Source organism: Lynx rufus, unplaced genomic scaffold (genome assembly GCF_022079265.1).
Source record: "Lynx rufus isolate CCGP_SWC_20201006 ecotype Redwood Valley unplaced genomic scaffold, mLynRuf1.p SCAF_9, whole genome shotgun sequence".
In the NCBI taxonomy this organism is placed as follows: domain Eukaryota; kingdom Metazoa; phylum Chordata; class Mammalia; order Carnivora; family Felidae; genus Lynx; species Lynx rufus.
In genome coordinates, this window is record NW_025814897.1 from 46,934,268 (window position 1) to 46,954,596 (window position 20,329).

General features: G+C 38.4%; 1 protein-coding gene across 10 annotated transcripts in view; it reads left to right on the forward strand.

Annotated features, from left to right (window-relative positions):
- PICALM (phosphatidylinositol binding clathrin assembly protein) overlaps positions 1-9,372 on the forward strand; it is a 100,618-nt gene extending 91,246 nt beyond the window's left edge. For 8 of the 10 annotated variants that reach the window (XM_047070155.1, XM_047070156.1, XM_047070147.1 and 5 more), the window contains 2 exons: positions 6,507-6,609; positions 7,878-9,372. In XM_047070155.1, coding sequence (XP_046926111.1) covers positions 6,507-6,599 — 93 coding nt within the window. In that variant the 3' untranslated portion in view covers positions 6,600-6,609; positions 7,878-9,372. The remainder of the gene's footprint in view (positions 1-6,506; positions 6,610-7,877) is intronic. The other 2 variants (XM_047070148.1, XM_047070149.1) reach the window with 1 other exon arrangement.
- The last annotated feature ends 10,957 nt before the right edge of the window (positions 9,373-20,329 follow it).

Below are 20,329 nucleotides of genomic sequence, written 5' to 3' on the forward strand. Positions count from 1 at the left end.
GCCTCTGTCACATGGCGTCCTCCTGTGTCTGTCTGCATGTGGCATTTCCCTCTTATAAAGACACCAGTCATTGTATTAGGGCCCATTTTAACGACTTCATCTTAACTTGATGACATCTGCAGAGACGCTGTTTCCCTAAGGTCACATTCAGAGATAGGTCCTGGGGTTTAGGTCTTCATGTTTTTGTGGGAGGACACAATTCAATAGTGTCACCTTCTCACTAACAGTATTTCAGGGCAAGTTGCCTAAGTAACTTGCATGGACCTCAGTTTCCTTATCTGTAAAATGGTAATTTTACCTTGTGTACTTTATGTTTGCCATAAGAATCAAATAAAAATATTTGAAATTGACTTAGGGATGTGGAGGTTTGTTGTTTTTCTTTGTTGATTATTTTTTTTTTTTTAATTTTTTTTTTCAACGTTTATTTATTTTTGGGACAGAGAGAGACAGAGCATGAACGGGGGAGGGGCAGAGAGAGAGGGAGACACAGAATCGGAAACAGGCTCCAGGCTCTGAGCCATCAGCCCAGAGCCCGACGCGGGGCTCGAACTCACGGACCGCAAAATCGTGACCTGGCTGAAGTCGGACGCTTAACCGACTGCGCCACCCAGGCGCCCCTCTTTGTTGATTATTATAAGGAACTTTTTTGTTTTTAGAAGGAAATTTTATAAGGTTGCTTCATATTCAGTGCTTGTCTCTATTTCCATATTCTAATTCTAATACAGTTTATATTTCTTTCCATGCATTACAAGTAATCTTGATTGTAAATAATTCATACTTCATTACTTTGAAACCTTAATTACGACTCACTATTGTCTGACAACATCAGATGTAAATACGCAGGCATAGGCCACGGTGGTGAGATGGGGAAGTTGGGCTGAGCACAGCGTGCTTTAGGGCATTGATCGTCCACATGCGCAGTGTACTGTGGACATCGTTCTTAAGAACCAAGATACATCATTCTTCAGGACTGTATCAGAAGCACCTTAATTGGCTCACCATTTATGGAAGATAGTGTTACCCAGAAGTATAAAACTTTAGTTTATAATAATTGAAATATTTGTTTGGACCAAATAAAAAAACTACTGTGTTTTGGGGGAGGGGTAAACTTTTTTGTGGAAATTCAATATATATTCAATATATAAATTTTTAGTGGAAACTCAGTATATAAATCAGGCAAAAGCAAGCTCATATATGGAAGACAGTTTGGAAAAACTTTTTTAGCCAAGCTGAAGTGCTGCATTTCCAATAAATGGCAAATAAGTAGTACATTATAGGCACATTTCATTATTTTGTCTTCTGGCACCAGTTGACATAAACCTTAGCTTTTCATTCTCTTTGGTTTTTGAGGAGTAAGAAGTTGAAATCTAGTAGGAATTAGCAGTGAGCACTTATTTCAACTAAGTTGAGCCAGTGTTCTGTGATGCCCACCCATTAAGTAGGATTTTAAAAGGACTCTAGGAAGCACTTATGATATACAGAAGATGTTTATTTTTAGGTCAGTTAATATTTTCTCCCAGAGTTTAGGAAATCTTGTAATCTATTTCCCTTTCTCCAGTTTGGTTTTCTTTAACTATTGGTCAATGTAGGTTGCCCTAATTCTAATGAGATGACGTTAGATGCCATTTTGGAATAACTTATTGCTTCCGTATTAACAGTTGTAAATTATTATAGACTCTAGCAGTAGTCTGATGCCCTCAAGATGAGTAGTGCTTTGAGGGTGACAGGAGTAATGGTGGCATAACTTTGTGATATTACTGATGGGCAGAAACCCAAGATGGGGTTATGTTGAGCACAAACCCAAGAAGCAGTTATCAGAGGTACTAGAGTAAACCTACAGGGCAGGCCCTCTACCTTCCACAGTAAAGAAATCCTTTTAGCCACACTTCACAGGGACAAAGGAGGAATAGCTTTATCTTTAATATAAAATACCGGAATGCAACACTGTATACTTATGTTCCTATGCAACGGGATCCAATTGCACCAGTAGTGTCCTGGCCATGTTCTGTTCATATTCATATGTTCATATTATCCAAAAACAGCTTCCTGTCCTGATGTTCTGTAACTCTGTGTTCAGTTTTATAACTGGTATTTCTGCCTCTGAGTGTTTTGATTGTACAGCATTATCAGGAAAATATTTTTTTTAAGCATGTAACCCTTAGTGTATGTATATTTATAAATTATATATTCCTACAGCAATATACAAAAATAGAAGTGTTAAATAGGTAAAAATTAAGAGAGAAGTTCTAGGTTTTATTTCTAATGTCCTACTTTGTAGATCATTTTTATTTTTATACACAACATGTTTTATCACCAAAAAGCATTTCAATTTAACATGTTATAGAATGCTTACTATGTGTAAATGGTTGCTAGTTTCTGAACAAGAATCAGGTAAAGTATATTTTCTCCGTTTAAGGTGAGTATAATATGGACAAACAAGTGACTGGTTGATGGCACAATAAGAACGATTAGAAGAGAAACACAGAGTGTTGAGAACACAGTGGAAGAATATGAGCAACATAGATTCAGAGTTGGGCTCTTATTTAAGAATAGAAGAGCATTTGATTGTAGGTGTAATTAGCATGTGAGCTACTAATATATGCCAGGCAACATACTGGTTGCTTTATGTATATTTTAATTCTCAAGATGGTCTTAAAGGGAGACACGCATATCAGGTCTAGATAGTCTAAACATTTCATAAAAAAGCCAGGATTAGATTCAATGCCATCCTTCTTCAAAACTCTGTCATCCCGGACAAAGGAAGTAATACCCATTTTTCTCTTAAGATGTTGACTTCACTTCTCCACCAAAGACAAAGTGAATCTCTACAGCATTGCTATTTGCTACCCAGGCTTTGGGGTGACTGCAGAATTCATATGGAAAGAAAAGATGTGGCAAAGTTGCTTCTTCTCTAAGAATTTTAAGCAGAGCCAATGATATGTCAGAAGTTTATCCTTAAATATCAATTCTTCACTCTCTCCAAAGCTTTCACTTGGACTAGTCTCTCTCTGAGACTGCTGTTATTTTCTTGTTCTAACCTGAAATTTTCTTTCTTTGCTGTTGGACAGGAGTCTAATGAAGGAGTAACCATTTTTGTTTTATGACATTTGGTGTAGCAGTAGAATTCTTTGTTTAAAAAAAAAACCTTTTAAGTGTGTTTGCCATTTATTAAAGATAACTTATGTTTTCTGTACTCTGTCTTTATTATACGAAACATACCTACAACCAAAAAAATCTTTGCTCTATAGATAAAAGCAAAAGTTTTTGGTAACATTAGAATTTTTGTTTTCATGTCAACATTATTTTTTAAAGGTTGACTAGGGTGGAGGGAAGGGGTAGAAGAATTTCAGCTAAGAGTTACCATCATCAGTTACTTGTAAATCTTAGTGCTTCTGTTTATGTGCTGCCCTTTGACTGCTTCTCAATATTTTATTTTCCTGTAAAATGAGAAAGGAAGAGTAAGTAATAATGTCTGTATTAGTTAGACTCACGGTAAATGACTACTTTCTTTAAAGGGCATATTCCTTTGTGGTATAGGTCAGTTTAATTTGAACAAACTGTGATAGGTATGCTAATTTTTTTATAGGTCTGTGGGAATTGGTATAGAGAATATTACTTGAAATGAATGGGTAATTGGCTATGTTTTGTCTTTTTGTGATGGCGTATTTGTAATAGGACTTAATTGGAATGGTCACCTACAGTTTGTTTTTTGCTGACTTTTAAAAGTTGGTGATTTTACAGTTAACGAAGATAGTTGGATTTTTTTCTTTTTCTTAAATTAGTTGTATTTTAGTACTGGAGCCCTACATAGGCTCTGATTTACTCACTTAAGTAAAGGAGGGTCAGCTCTTTTACTTGCAGGTGCTCCCACCAGATCCTGTTGCCCTGTCTTGCTCTTTTGTTCTTCCTCCTTTCCTTGAGCAGTAATTGGGCTATTACAGTATATTTCCTTTACTTTTTTATCCTTATTTACTACTCAGAACTGGCTACTTCTTACCAGTGCATCATGTGTCTGTGCTTTGGTACAGGTGCCAGGAAGAGGTGGGTACAGGTGGTCCAGGGCTGCTTCGTGGCCCCTCCCTTCGCACTCTCCAGTCAGCCAAACCAATTTCGGTCATCATTTCATATGCTTGGGATGAGCATTGATGATTTGAAACTTACTACAGGGGTATTAGATCTTGTTTTCTCACGTTTTAATTTAGCTACATATTTATAAATGTAAGATAAACGTGTGTAGATTTTACCAATTTAAGAGACTAGTAGTAGTATTAGAAACTGGCACTTTCCCCCTCCAAAGATATTGATCTTCTTTAACATTATTTGTAAGCCTGTGGGACTTCTCCCTATCAGTATGCTCCACATTGAGAAGAATAGAAGGGGCATTTTCCTCTGGGACTGGCAGGTTTTCAGACTGCCTGCTGGCCTCATAAAACATGTGATTTAAAAAGACATTTTACTGTGGGCTCTCATAGGAGACTTCAGATTTTGGATGCAATCTATCCACAATAAGCAGGGATTTTTGTTGTTTTTGTTTCTAACTTCAAGTGAAAGAATCTGTTTTGGAGAGAAACCCAGTTAATCTTAGACTCTATCCAGCTCAGTGACTGATGATCACTTTGCATACAATCATTCTTGTTTCTGAATGGTCATCCATGCTTGCTCTGAAGTGGGGAGTAGGAGGGGCGCCTGGGTGGCGCAGTCGCTCATCTCAGGCTCGTGAGTTCGAGCCCCACGTTGGGCTCTGTTAACAGCTCAGAGCTTGGAGCCTGCTTCAGATTCTGTCTCCCTCTCTCTCTCCCTCTCTGCCCCTCCCCAGCTCATGCTCTGTCTCTGTCTCTCTCAAAAATAAACATTAAAAATAATAACAAAATTGAAGTGGGGAGAAGGAGACGTCTTTTCACTTAAGCTGCACCTTAATCTGTCTCTACCTGGATGTTATTTGAATCCCCAAACCCAGAGAGCTGCTCCATCCTCCCGTCTGTAGCTGCTTGTGTAATTCCATCATCTTTCCATTGTCTCTTTCCATTGTCTTAGAACATTTATTTCTGAGAACAAAGTATGGATCAGGAAAATGACTCAACCACTAAAATAACTGAGGATGATTTCTCAACTTTTAAATTGACTTTGGCATCTACAATAACAAATTGCATGTACTTGTGATGTAATATTTGCTGAAAGTCATTGGCTATCCATTTTCTATAGTGCTTTTCTTAAAAAAAAAAAATTAAAGGTAGAAATGAGATCACCTTCAACTAGCAAAGACAGATTATGAGGCTTGAAATCTGTTATAGAATTTGAATGTTGGAAGTATGAATTGAAACCATTCCCACTTGATCATCTTTGATTTAGTACTCAATTGAACATCCCTAAAAGGACGACTCATTTCATAATAGCCCCGTGCTTGGCATGCCTTTGCATTCTTTTGCAGGGGGAGAGAAAAAAAAAATTAAAGTTTACTCCAAACTAGGGGCACCTAGGTGGTTTAGTCGGTTTAATGTCGACTTTGGCTCAGATCATGATCTCACGGTTCTTGGGTTCCAGCCCCATGACAGCTCAGAGCCTGGAGTCTGCTTCAGATTCTGTGTCTCCCTCTCTCTGTGCCCCTCAACCGCTCATGCTCTCTCTCTGTCTCAAAAATAAACATACATTAAAAAAAAAAAAAAACCATAAAAAAGTTTACTCCAAACTAAAATGGCTCGGGTTTGGTTTGAAATACTCAAAGTAGGTTTGGTGACATAGGAAAATGAACATCTTTGTTCTTCAGGAACTTTCTTTGAAGGAATACTAAAGATATGTTATTGAGTTTAATAAACGATTTGCCTCAAATTAAATGATAGCTCTAATTCCAAGAATCAAACAAATGTAATAAAGTAGAAAACAGAATCAAAGATCTGAAGTATTCCCTATATTCAAGGTATTATGTGGGCAGTTAGACTAGGTGACCTCAAAGATCACTTTCACCTCTTAGTATATGCATCAGCTACAGCATATCCAGAGAAACAGGCAGGAGACAACTCCATGTGAAAAAAGTGTGACCTTCCACCTCTTAGGAGGAAGGAAGGAAAGACTATTGCAGCTAGATGCGTTTGGTTTGGACTGAGGTTGGACTTTGCACAGCTTTTGACAGATAGCCTGGATACACGAAGCCATCTTCCCTCAATTAAAAAGGAAAAAATCACAAGCACTTCTTCTCTCCCCTGCACCCCCAATAGAAGTCTTAACTGTGGGTCAGCTTTTATCGACCTTTTTGAATAAGATACTTTATTCCTCTGGAATTTCAGAAACAATTTGTTTTCTGAAAAACACATGCCATTTGGATACCCTTTAAGTTGACATGTGATTGAAACTTTTGTTTTAATAATTCCATTTTCTCTAAAGGCTGCCTTTATATTTATTAAAGATGACAAAACAAAAACCACTTCTTCTTTCATTACATTTTCTGCTTTCATGTTCTGTCATTCAGAGATCTTTTTTTCTTTCCCTCTCTCTGTCTTCTTTTCCCCCAGCTGTCGGCAGCATCCAGCCCCTCCAGTCACAGTCCTCACAGAGCTTCAGGAAAGGACCCTTTTGCAGAGCTCTCTTTGGAGGATTTCTTATAAATCACTTTAGGTATTATTGCTGCTTGTTGGGGGAGATGGGGACTTATATACTTTAAAAATTTATCAAGTGTTAAACACAATTCACTCTTCTCCTTTGTTTCTTTAAAGGACTCTAGGTTCTCTCTTTTCCTCCTCCTTCTCTGTTCTTTAGGTGAAAAATAAAAATAGATCAAAATAGGACATAAGGACAAACAACTTTTGGAAAATACCTTTAACATAATTAGAAGGTGTGAAATCAAAGAACCATCTTTCATGTTTACATGTGAGCATCCACTGCCCACAGCAGATGGATGAGATCAAATACCACCCTTAAAAACTGGGTATTTTCATCAGTCTTAAAAGATTTGCATAGGAAACATAATTTTACACACTGGATTAGAGCTTGATTAGGAGCATCTCTAGTTTTAATATAATGTCCTTGAATGTTAGTTGTGAAGAATTCATTTTAACAGTTTCTTAAAGTGTTATGTTTATGTGTGCCTTTTCATTTAAAAATAGTAACATTTTCCCCAAAACAGACTTTTGTTTTATTTTTAAATTAAGGGCAAGGGAACACTTCTGTCCTTTTTGATAGAAGGATTCTGTGTTTGATTCACACTGCCTCTTTTTGTTGGAAGACAGTGTAATTTGTTCTTCTTGATGCTCTAACCCCCAGTGTGTAGGTATATAGCTTCTAGATCTTTGAGAGTTTGTATTCTTCTGATTTGACAAGTTTATTAGCACATCTACTTCAGTAATGTCTTTGGAGGAACACTTTAAGGGAATTCATGAGTGAAGTATCTGAGCAAATAGTGATGCCCTATTGAAATCTTTTCCTGTGTAGATCTTTGAGATTTTGATTTATGTTAGTAAAGAAATGATTTAGTAAGCATATTATAGTTCCCTCAATTATCTCTAATTTTATGACATCATTTGTAAATAATAATTCACACTTTGCTTTTCTAAATGAGATTTTTCACATAGACTATTTGTGTTTATGGAGAGATGTTCTGAACTTGTTATTGAAAAGTTGCTCATTCATATTCTTTCTTCCCCATCTCTTGGTTTTTAATAATTAGAAAGATCTATTTGAAGTCCCTATAGTTAGTCTTTACATATTGAGTTTTGACACATGATAAGCTGATAATACTGACTTAGTTTGGTGATCAGCGTTGTGATAAACATGCTATAAACATTTCTGGGCCAGTTGAATGGTAAAAGCCACAAAGCATTTTTATTTGTGAGAAGACTTCCTAGAATGCAGTGAATCAACTTACACTCTTTTTTTTTTTTTTCCAGATACAGTTTATGTAACTAGATGGAAGAGAATGGAATTATTCCAAAAAGACAAGTGCTCAAGCAGCAAATACTTACTTCGAGCAAAATCCAAACTGCTGTCTCTTAAACTCTCTTCTTCCATTAGAATGCTACAGTAACCCAGTGAAGGCCCATGAAGGAAATTGGGACTAGTATATAGGAGAACGTATCAATACAGTTTATAAAGCCAAGAATTGCCATGATTTCAGACTAAGATCTTTTTGGTGACTAACCCTTCAGTTCTTTCAACTCTTATTAATACCCATAATCAGTAACCTACCAAGAAAAAAGCCCTTATTTGGAAAGTGTGAAATTTGTATTTGGAAAAGCTGCCTGGAGAGAAGAGCTGTGTCCTTTCCTGTAATGCAACAGGACTCTTTTGGGGGGATCAAAATCATAATTCTTAATTATGCAGTATCTTTCTTTTCTCCAGTCCTCACAGAAACAGTAACTAAAATTAACTTTTCTTTTAAAAAATTATATATTCAGTTTGCAGTAGACATTCCTTAAGTATTTGTATTTATTTATGATTATCAATTTACGTAACATTAATATTGTATCAGACCTCCTTATGAAAATGAGTATGGATGTAAACAGTATGTTTGATTTTTATCCATAAGAATGAATCTGATTCCGAATGCTTTTCAGCTGACATACAGAGCACTAAATATTTTAAGGCAAGTCCATAGGTCTGAATCGCTTCAGAATTCTCAGTCTCTATGGGATTTAGGGAAGCATTATAAATGCATTAATCCTTATAGTCAATTCTGTGCCTAGGATTTTGCAAGGGAACAGTTCACTGACTAGGAAAAGCACTACATTTTAAATTCAGCATTAGTGCATTGGGAAGGAACTTTACTGCTTTGTGCTTGGCATGTCATTATTTTCCATTTGACATTAGGGCCTTTCCAAAATGAATGTGAGGAATTGCTTTCACTTCAAGACTTTCCTTCTTTTCAGTAAAACTCTAGGAGGTGTTATGGGGGGAGGGAAGGGGACAAAATCCTTGAAACCTTTTATTTGGCTCATGCCATGTTATGATCATGTACCTTTTAAATAAGGGGAAATAGTATCTTTAAAGTTAATGTCTAGCCAAGAGTTTAGTTAACGAAGAATTAAACTGCACTGTTGATCGGTGCTTTGTGTAAATACATCTTAACGTTTCGGTTGAGAGGGGCCTTAAGAAGGACAGTTCGTTGTAGGAAAGCAATTCTGTACATGAGTTTAAGCATACTTGTTGCATTGTCTCTGCAGATTCTATTTTTGTTTACAATATTAAAATGTATGTTAGCAAAAATGGGTGGATTTTCAAATAAAATGCAGCTTCCACAAAATTTTTGTTATGGTATTCTGGTCTGAGGTGCATTTTTTTCCTTTTTCCTTTTTCCTTATCATCAGTATCATTTTTTGCTAATAAAAATATACCCAGGTGATTATATTTGCTGATTTAATAAAATGTAAATTTTATTTGTTTTAACTTAATTTCCTTAAGGATTTTTCTTTGTACTTGTCACTTTTTAGACTCATTGATAATCTAAACTACTTACTAAAATTGTTTATGTCTTTTGATCAGATGCCTTCAGTCAGGTAAGTTTAAGGGAGAAAATGCTTGATGTTTGGCATATTAATGCATGTGTTTATTGTGCCAAGGAAACCTCTGACTGTATCGTGTTTCATATTGAAGAGTAAGTAGGATTCAGAATACATGAGAAAGGGATTAAAGGCTTTGTGTTGATAATTATCTGCATAGTATTTGCCATGGTTGGAAAAAATTCATCTGTAGCCAATATACTTTGTTAACTTTACTAGTTTTTAAGTTTCACTATCATTAAACCATTTTCATATAAACTGGGAAATTGTACTTTTGTAGTTAACTTCCTTAACATTCTCACAGATTTTGATTTGTCTTATGTTGAGTGGATGTTCATATTTCAGGTCTATGGCTTGTCCTTTTATAATTACAGCAGCAGTAGTGTTTTGTATGTTTATGAAGGTGCTTTGTAAATATTTTCATCCTATTGCTGAAAAAACTTCTGGGCTTGTTGGATAGGTATTATCCATATTTTACCCATTTTACAAATTGAAATCAGGAATTAGAAAAGGAACTTGATCAGGCTGATAAGCTAATAGAGGAGTCTGGTCTTTAGTTTCATGGTCCATTGTCCTTTTTATGACCTGCTGTTGTTAATTCAGGTGTATAAACTAAACAAAGATTTGTATCCCTGTGCAGTGTAGACCGATGACTACTCTTCATTTCCACACGGACTTCCTCTCTGAAGCACATTTCCTGCTTCCTGCTCTGATGCCCAGACATTATTGACTAGGAAATATACAAAATATATGATCATATTAACTTTAATCACAATGTAACAAGTGAGGTAACTTAGCTGTTGAACGCATAACTATATTATTAGGTTATAAGCCTGTACATGCCCAAACCATCTTAGTTCCCAAATACCAAGTTGGTGGAGGCTGCAGAGAGAAGTTAGATTATTAGCTATGGAGGGCAGCTATACTCGTCCCAAATCATTTTCAAAATTAGTCTTTTGCTTTTGGCTTAACATCTCATTATTATCATTCAGCATTTCTTAATTTAATTTTTTTTTTTTTACTTTTTAATTTATTTAGGGGTGCCTGCTGCATGACTTAGTTGGTTAAGCATCCAACTCTTGGTTTCGACTCAGGTCATGATCTCATGGTTTTGTGACTTCGAGCTCCACATTGGGCTCCGTGCTGACAGTGCAGAACCTGCTTGGGATGCTCTGTTTCCCTCTGTCTCTGCCCTTCCCCAGCTCCTGCTGTTTCTGTCTCTCAAAATGGATAAATAAACTTTAAAAAAATCTTTAAAAAAAATAAAGTTTATTAGTTTGAGAGAGAGCAAGAGTATGAACAGGGGAGGGGCAGAGAGAGAAGGGAGAGAGAGAATCCCAAGCAGGCTCCACACTGTCAGTGCAGAGCCCAATGTAGGGCTAGATCTCACGACCCCACAAGATCATGACCTGAACCGAGATCAGGTGGCTTAACTGAGCCACCCAGACTCATTTTTTTAAAGCTGTCTTTTTCTTAACCAGTGACTGTGAGAGTCCATATTTAGGAAAAGACCTATGTTACACTAGGAATTTTTTACTTCTCCACAAACCAACAAAACATGACCCCTGAAAAATAGGCTTTTATGGGATAAGTTTCTCCTTCAACTGAATAATTTATTCATCATCACCACCAAACATGTTTCCAAAGTCTGAGGTTCAGAGTACTGATGTACTTAGTACTCAGGATGAGTGTGGCTCCATGTGTTCAGCAGTGGCTGGGTCACAGACTGCATGGAGAGGTCACAGCACACAGCCAGATGAACTTACTCTTGGAGAAAAGATGGCTTCACAGCTTCCATCAGTGGCCTCCCCAAGTAGCTTAGTTCTTTGTTCAGCCATACTTGTTACCTTCCATGGGTCTGACTAGCTTGGAATTCTGCTGTCTGGGCTCTGAATGGAGAGTTGCAGTATCATCATCTATTTTGGTGTGCCACCAATTAGAAATGTTTTCTAAGTCTTTAGCTAGTATTTCTAGTCTAATTTTCATGTGAGCATTTAGTGAATGCCCCATTTGTTATTGAAGCATACAAGTTGAGTTCTTAAGCCATATATGAAATTACATTGTCAAAAGTTGTGTAAAGTTCTTTCTGTGGTATGGGGGAGGGAGCAGGTACAACTCTCTTGAGGCAGGATAGTAGGTTACACTGATGGTAGGCAGACAGGAGAAAAAAGGGAAGGGAAAGTTTTATAGAAGCTTTGTTTTCCAATAGGTTCTTATTTAAAATAGCTCTTCCGGGGCGCCTGGGTGGCGCAGTCGGTTAAGCGTCCGACTTCAGCCAGGTCACGATCTCGCGGTCCGTGAGTTCGAGCCCCGCGTTGGGCTCTGGGCTGATGGCTCAGAGCCTGGAGCCTGTTTCCGGTTCTGTGTCTCCCTCTCTCTCTCTGCCCCTCCCCCGTTCATGCTCTGTCTCTCTCTGTCCCAAAAATAAACAAACGTTGAAAAAAAAAATTAAAAAAAAAAAATAAATAAATAAAATAGCTCTTCCAGGGGCGCCTGGGTGGCTTCTCGTTTAAGTGTCCGACTTCGGCTCAGGTCATGATATCACTGTTCACAAGTTCAAGCTCTGCGTCAGGCTCTGTGCTGACAGCTCCGAGCCTGGAGCCTGCTTCATATTCTGTGTCTCCCTCTCTCTCTGTCCCTCCTCTGCTCACACTTTGTCTCTCAAAAATAATAAAAACATTAAAAAAATTTTTTGAATAGCTCTTCCATGGGGCACCTGGCTGGCCCAGTGGTAAACCAAGTGACTCTTAATCTCAGGGTCATGAGTTCAAGCCCCACATTGGACTTGGAGCCTACTTAAAAACACACAAAAACCATAGAATAGTTATCTGCTACGAAACGTAATTTTTTTGTGTGCACGTGCATGCACGAGTGGGGCAGGGGCAGAAGGGGAAATGGAGGTTTTTTGGTTTTTTTTTCAGCTACAAATATATATTTTACAATCCTTTTATTTTTATGGAAGTATAGTTAGCATACAGTGTTATAGTAGTTTCAGGTGCACAACATAATGATTCAACAAACGAATACATTACTCAGTGCTCATCACATTTAGTGTATTTTTTTCCAAATTTTTTTAATTTACATCCAAGTTAGCATATAGTGCAACAATGATTTCAGGAGTAGATTCCTTAATGCCCCTTACCCATTTAGCCCATCACCCTTCCAGCAACCCTCTGTCTGTTTTCTATATTTAAGAGTCTCTTAGGTTTTGTCCCCCTTCCTGTTTTTATATTCTTTTTGCTTCCCTTCCCTTATGTTCATCTGTTTTCTGTCTTAAATTCCTCATGAGTGAAGTCATGATATTTGTCTTTCTCTAATTTCACTTAGCATAATACTTTCTAGTTCCATCCATGTAGCTGCCAATGGCAAGATTTCATTCTTTCATTGCCGAGTAATACTCCATTGTGTGTATATATATATATATATATATATATATATATATATATATATATACCACATCTTCTTTATCCATTCATCTGTCGATGGACATTTGGGCTCTTTCCATACTTTGGCTATTTTGTTGATAGTGCTGCTATAAACATTAGGATGCATGTGCCCCTTCAAAACAGCACACCTGTATCCCTTGGATAAATACCTAGTAGTGCCATTGCTAGGTTGTAGGATAGTTCTATTTTTAATTTTTTTGAGGAACCTCCATAATGTTTTCCAGAGTGGCTGCACTGTCATAGACTCTGGGTCTAAAGTTCTCTCTTGTCTGGCAAGAGAGTAGGACTCAGGATGAAAAGCGGGAGATGGCTAAATGTCCAGGAAAAGACAAGAGCCCCGAATAAGGGTCCTTGCCTGTTTTTATTAGGATCAGAAGGCTTACAAACATGGCGGTGGATGTGCACAAAGAGACAATAAATCTGTGAACATTAACTTGTGGACGTGAGGGAAAGGGGTTCTTCAAGATATTTGGGGTTAGGGGTTTGGGGTAATAGAAAGCAAAATCCTGACGCCGGGCAGTCTGGCGGAAGGTTGTTTGCAGCTGACGTGAGGCAGCACCTTTGTTTATCTTAGCTAGCCTAAGGGATGAGACTGGGGAAATCACCTCAGGGTTGACAAGGCACCTTTTCTTTTGTTAACCATCTCTCCTCTGGGCTGCTTCACCTGCAGCACAGAGGTCTATAGACCTATTTACCTGTTTACCTAACTTAGTCCTTTCTTCCTGTGAAAGCAGCTTTCTGCTATAGTACTAAATTGGGGGTGCATCCACTCTGAATATCTAATCTTTATTTCCTATACCTATGTTCTATATTGGTGCCTGGGCACCTCCCTATTTTGGGGCCTTTGCCTCTCCCTCTCTATTCTGGGGGCTTAAGCCCCCTTTCTCTATCCTTACTCACCTAATCTTGTTTACCCAAACTCACCTGTGAGCAACCTATGGCTTTGTACTTCTTTATGCCTTGTTAATCCATTGGTGTAAGCCCGGGGGATTCCTAAGCTTATCCTCCACAGCTCCTCCACAGTTGGCATTCCCACCAGCAGTGCATAAGAGATCTTCCTGGGAGAGAGATTCTTAAGCCGGCTCCACATTCAGCATGGAGCCCGAGGCAGGGCTCAATCCCATGACCCTGGGGATCATGACCTGAGCCGAAATCAGGAATCCAATGCTCAACCAACAGACTAAGCCACCCAGGCTTCCCCCAAAAATGATTTTAAGGTTGGTTTTGAAATAAAAATAGCCGTGTGAGAATCGCCTGGGGAGCTAACCTTAGCTCAGTCTGAGCCTTCCACACTCAGGCACCCTGCCTGTCTCCCTTGAGACTGGGTACTTGTCAGCTGTCTTATACCCCCATTTAAACAAGCACAGGGTTATCATGCCCTTGCCCCTCGACTGGGACTGTAGGGAAGAAAGTATCAACAAAGTAGATCATCCCCACTCCCCACCTGCACCTGGACTCCATGCTGTCTGCACTAATGCAGAACTTCAGTTGATTTCCTTGGCCTTTCTGGAACACTTTACATGGAAGCATCAGGCACACCACACGGCACTGCCAGCTAACTTAGGGGTCATGTTAAAAGGCACAAAATGAAATCTATTTCTCTGTTCACTTTTGTCCTGAAGTAGGGTAGGAACTGAAAAGCTTTTCGCTTCCATGTAATTGCTTGAAGGAGGCTCCAAGGGCCTGGAAAAGGCAGGCAGAGGCACTGTGGTAGAAGGGGGGGAAAAACAGAGATGACACGAAGCCCAATAAAGATGGCTGTGCCCATTGTTTGGTGTTCATAACACCTGTTGCTCGGAGCTGATCTTTTACAACCATTACACTCATATGTGGACCTTAATAATTTGTGATAGAATTTACGTCACATAGTGGCTCCGAAGTAGAAATGAAAGAATGACGGTTCACTTAATCTTACAAAGGTTAAGCTGGTGTCATTCTGGCCTAAAAGCAACAGTACAATAGGATAATAGGAAATTATAGAAAATACAAGTCTCTGTTCCCTACTCCTGGCACAGAGTTCCTAAAACTCTTACAATTTAAGTGTTAGTCCTAGGAGCATCTCTCGTTTTAATTGGCCTTCCTGGTTCCTGACACAAAATTACTAAATCTCTTGAAATTTCCTGGGTGCCAGGGGTGTCTTGCTCTAATGAGGCAACTCTTGGCTCCTGGATGCCTTCAGAGAATGAAGGCTGGCCACTAGAAAAACCAAGCCAGTCATTAGAAGCCTCCATAAAGATCCCAGTATTAAGGGATCTGGAATAAAGAGAAGGTGGACTTTTAACAAGCTGTTTTTATCAGCACCATATATCTGGGGAAGGGGGATTGAGATTATCAAAGAAGCAACTGTGTGAGTGTGGAATAAGGGCAAGTTCAGGGATAAATCCCAGAGATTATCTCCATTATTAAGGGATATATAGTAAAGGATTAATGGAGGCCAGGAAAAGAACAGAGCTGAAGATTAACTATTTTCAAAAAGACAGGAAATCATAACATGCTGGTGAAGATGTGGAGGAGGGAACTCTGTGTGCTGTTGGTGGGAATGTAAACTAGTACAGCCACAACAGAAAACAGGATGGGGTTTCTTCAAGAAATTAAAAATAGAACTAGGATCCAGCAATCCCACTTCTGGGTATATATCTGCAGGGAACAAAATCATGATCTTGAAGTGATACCTTACTCTCATGTTCACTGAAGTATTATTTACTATAGCCAAGGTATGGAGATAACCTAAGTGTCCATCAGCAGATGAATTGATTTAAAAAATTGTAAGATATATATACATATACATACACACACACTGGAATATTGACTAGTTATTCTTAAAAATGAGGGAAATTATTGTCATTTATGACAACCTGGATGAACCTGGAGGGATTATGCCAAGTGAAATAAGCCAGACAAAAACTAACACTGCCTGGTCTCATATGTGGATTCTGAAAAAAGAAAAAAAAAGTCAAAATAATAGAAACAGAAAATTGGAGGGTGGGGGAAATAGGGAGAGAGGTTGGTTAAAAGGTGCAAAGTTTAAGTTATAAAAAGAATAAGGTGTGAGGATCTAATGTATAACATGGTGATATAGTTGATAACACTATGTCATATAATAGAGATTTGCTGAGAGAATGAACTTAAATGCTCACCCCCCACCACCCCCCAAAAAGGTAAGTATGTGAGGTGTTGGATGTGTATATAACTCTATGGGAGGAATCCCTTCACAAAGAATATATATATTAAATCATCACATCATGTACTTTAAATATTTTAAAATGTCAATTATATCTCAAAGATGAAAACAATGTAGCATTATGAGATAGGTTGCAAAATCAATGGGAGGAAGGGAAATGCTGAGTGGTTATCAGACTGGAGATGAGATGGGGTAAGTGATGAAAGAAAAGCAAATGGATAGCCTGGAATATGAACATATACAGAAGGCAATTTGCATAATATTAGTCTTTGAAGAGCATTCTTCCCTTCAGAGAGTATTTCTGTCATTGAGTGAGGCACCTGCTGCTTGATGAGACAGTTGCTCCATAGATGGTAAGTGTGGACTCTGCAGCCATGCTGGGGGTTTAACTCCTAGTTTGAGCAATTTATATAACTGCCCATGCCTCGATTTCTCCATCTGTAAAATGGCGTAATAATGCCTACCCCATATGACTGCTGTTTGTAATTAATGAATTAAAAATGGAGGCATTTAGGACATCTTTGCATGTAATAAAGTTTCAGTACACTTCTTGAAATACAGAATAGCTTGTGGTCAAGAGCCTAGATCCTGGAGGCAAAACATCTGTGTTCAGATCCTGACTCTGTCCCTTACTAGCTGGGGGACTTTGGGAAATTTATTAAATTTCCCTCTGCCTATTTCTTCATCTGTAAAGTGAGAATAATTCTGGACCCACTACATAGGATTATAAGAAGGATCAATTAGGTTAATATATAATATACATAATATATGTAAAGTGCATATAATATATGTATATGTGCATATATATGTAAATATATGTAATATATGTAAAGTGCAATAATAAGAGCATTTAGGTGTTTGCCATTGTTAGTTATTACTAAAGAGCCTTTTTAAATGTCACTCTTTGGACTTGTTCACCCTGCCCTGTTTGCATTGTGCTGATGTTAGCCCAGTGCTCTGCTGGAGGTCTCATGACGTGATTCCAAAGCAGAACCCTGAACCTCTAACTCCACACGTCCTCACATAAGCAGGAGTCCTTGATTCTGAAGCAGCGGCAGTAATTCCTGAGTCTGGTGTGACAGAACACATTTTTGAAAATAGTCAGCCCCCACACATCTAAGTATACTTAGGTCAGCAGCTTTAGATGCCTCAGATAAAGCAGAATACTTTCTAAAGTCATTTGAGCTCCCCTCCTTTTTTTTCTTTTTAACAGAGAATAAATACTTACCCAAGTCTTATTTAGTGGAAGAGACTATGTTTTACTATTGGAAACATTGACTTCTTGTTTGGTAAATATTCATGCTAGTCTCTGTATTAGTATTAGATTTGGCTTGTGTGTAACAAAATTCATACGATGATTCAAAGAAGACAAGTTTATTTTCTCCCATAAAAGTCTGAGCTGGCATGGCAGCTTTGCTCATCAGATTGATAGGTGCCTACTTGCTGTTCCATAGTCCTTAAGGAGCTCCTTCCATCTCATAATTCTCTGTGGCTGAGCAGCATAACACCACCCCAAGCAGCAGGATAGAGAAAGTAGGGAGAAAGGGAGAAGAATTGTGCACAATTTCTCACATTCCATTGGCCAGAACTTTGTCATGTGGCTGCAAGGGAGGCTGGGAAATAATCTTTAATTTAGGTGACCATGTATTCAGCCAACATAGCTAAATCAATGCATTATTATAGCGTAAGGGGGACAAAGGAGTACGAGAAGCTACTATCACGATCATTTCATTTTCATTAAAAGAATTGCTAAGTTCTTGAGCCTTTTTCTGATCAGTGACTTTAAATCCCTCCCATGTCACATATTGTAAGTTTAGATCTGAGATATACTAATATATATATATATATATATATATATATATATATATAGTTTTACAATTGAGTTATTTCAAAGAAATTAAATAGAAAAAGTGTCAAATGCTTAAAAATTAAAAAGAAGTGAATCCAAACTGCTCATGCTCAGTGTGTGTTACAAGACATGTTGAAAATGTGTACCTTCACACCAAATTTCAGGCACAGCAGGATTCCATATTGACAGTTTTACATAAATAGCACCAAAGTCACAGAAGTCACTTTTTGAAGTGGCTAGAAGAAACTGATGCAAAAGTGAAACATAACAAAGAACAAAGAGCATCAAAGATCCAAAGTGCCAGAACCTCAAATGAGGCCAGAGCACTTGGATTTGGAGTGAGGGCTTTAAGGTAAAAATGCTTCGCTGGCCTCAGTTAGTCATACAGAGGGGAATCCAGCATAGTTAATTTTCATTCCTCTTAGGAGGGAAATGTTGCAAGGCCTAGCATATTTTTATGGCTGAGACTATACAAAAAGATGGCCCTAACCCAAGAAGGCAGGAGGTCAGTGAGTTGAGCACCCAGCTTAAGGAAGGAAATGCTGACAAAACATTTTACTAAGAATCTGTGAGGATATCTGAATCTGCGGTCCCTTTCAAACTCATTCACTCTGCTGGAAATCTGAAAACATTTCTTTATGCTTCTTTAAAAGCATCTTGAAGGTTTTTAACACTCAGATCCTAAGAACAGAATGACTTAAAACATAACCAACCAAGTCACAGTCCAAAAAAGCAGCCTTTCAGGGAACTTGAGCCTCATAAAGTGTCAGGAATAGGAAATGGAAATACTTAACCGAGTTAAAGTCACTAATATTTAGAAAGCCTCTGTTGCTTTGAGAGCACATTTCCTTGCAGCTAGTGCAAAAGCCAGTTTTACTCCAAGAAAAATACAGAGAAACTGTTGTGTTGAGCTCTAGTAAAACAAGGAAGGATCAAGCGGGCCTTTAACAAACAGCCCTTTATTGCCACAAGAATCCCCTGGCCTCCTTGCTCCCTGAATGGCTCTAGTGTCTGGCTAGAAGATTCAAAAAGAAACAAAAATGGTAACCGCTGGCCCACAGTGCCATGCCCTGCCTCCCCCACACTCATGAAAATTTTGGAAATGGGTTTACTACTGGTCCCTACTGCCAGGTGTTGATTGGCAGAGGCTGGGTATGGCCTCTTGGAGCCCTCACACCAGGTGGCAGCTCAGTCCCTGTCCCCAGCCACCCAGGACAGAATGAACCCCTTCATACAGCTACCATCAGAGACAGGTCAGCGCTTCACAGCATCCGGTGGATGGGACCCAGGCACTCTCTATGCCTTTGTAGTGAATGCTCTGCAAAGACCTCTTGGGCCTTACTGCCAGTGATTACCGTTAAGTGCCAGTCATTATTTCAGCTGCCATATCCTGCATGTCTAGTATGTGCAGGTTACATGTACTCTTTCTAATCCTTAAAATAATCCTGCCATAGGAGAATTAGGTCCATGTAATGAAGTTGCAGAAACCAGGCTTAAAATAAGTGACTGCCCAAGATTCAAGGTAGCTGGCCTGACTCCACAAAATGTTTTCTCCCACACTCTACCTCATCTCTACACCTCCTTAATTTCTCCAGATTTATCTAATCCCTAGCTCCAAAAAAGCAATTTCCCAGCCTGAAGCTAAAGCTGCTGACCACCAGTCTCTATCCTTCTGCCCCTCAAATCTTGAATAGCAACATATAAAACTCACATGCTTGGTTATTCTGAAAACTGAAACCACATAAAAAGCATAAGATCCTCCTAAACTCATCTTAAATTTCTTTTCCAAAGTTGTTATTAATGGTGCTAAAAATAGAATATTGTAAGTTAAATACAACCACCCACCACATCTAGAGTATCTTGTCCTGTCTTCTCTCACCTCTCTTGCTTCCTCCTTTGCTGCTGGTATGAAGAGCGAAAGCAGTTCTCAGCACCCATTAGCATCTTGAAGAAAGGGGCAATTTCATTTTGCCTCCCGAATGCCTTACACACAGTGCGTGGCTGGAGGGCCTTGTTTGATAAACACTTCATTGAATGAGGGACACTTGTAGGAAGTTCGCTGTAGTAGGCAACGTTTTTGAGATTTGCTCTGGAATGTCGTCATCTAAGAAAGTTATCACACCTATACTGTTTTACAGTTTGAGTTGTTAAAAAAAAAACAAACCTGCAGATTTTTTTTTTTTTAGAGATAGTGCTATTTTGCAAATTCTAAACGCAAGAAATGATACTAACAGAAGGAAAGAACATTCTTCCCTTTCCTTTTCCAAAGGATGCCTTTTTTACTCTGACATCTTGGCAGCAAACAAGACTTTTAGCCATTTGATATTTTCTTACGATTCAAATTCACATTGTAAAGTAAAAATTGCCA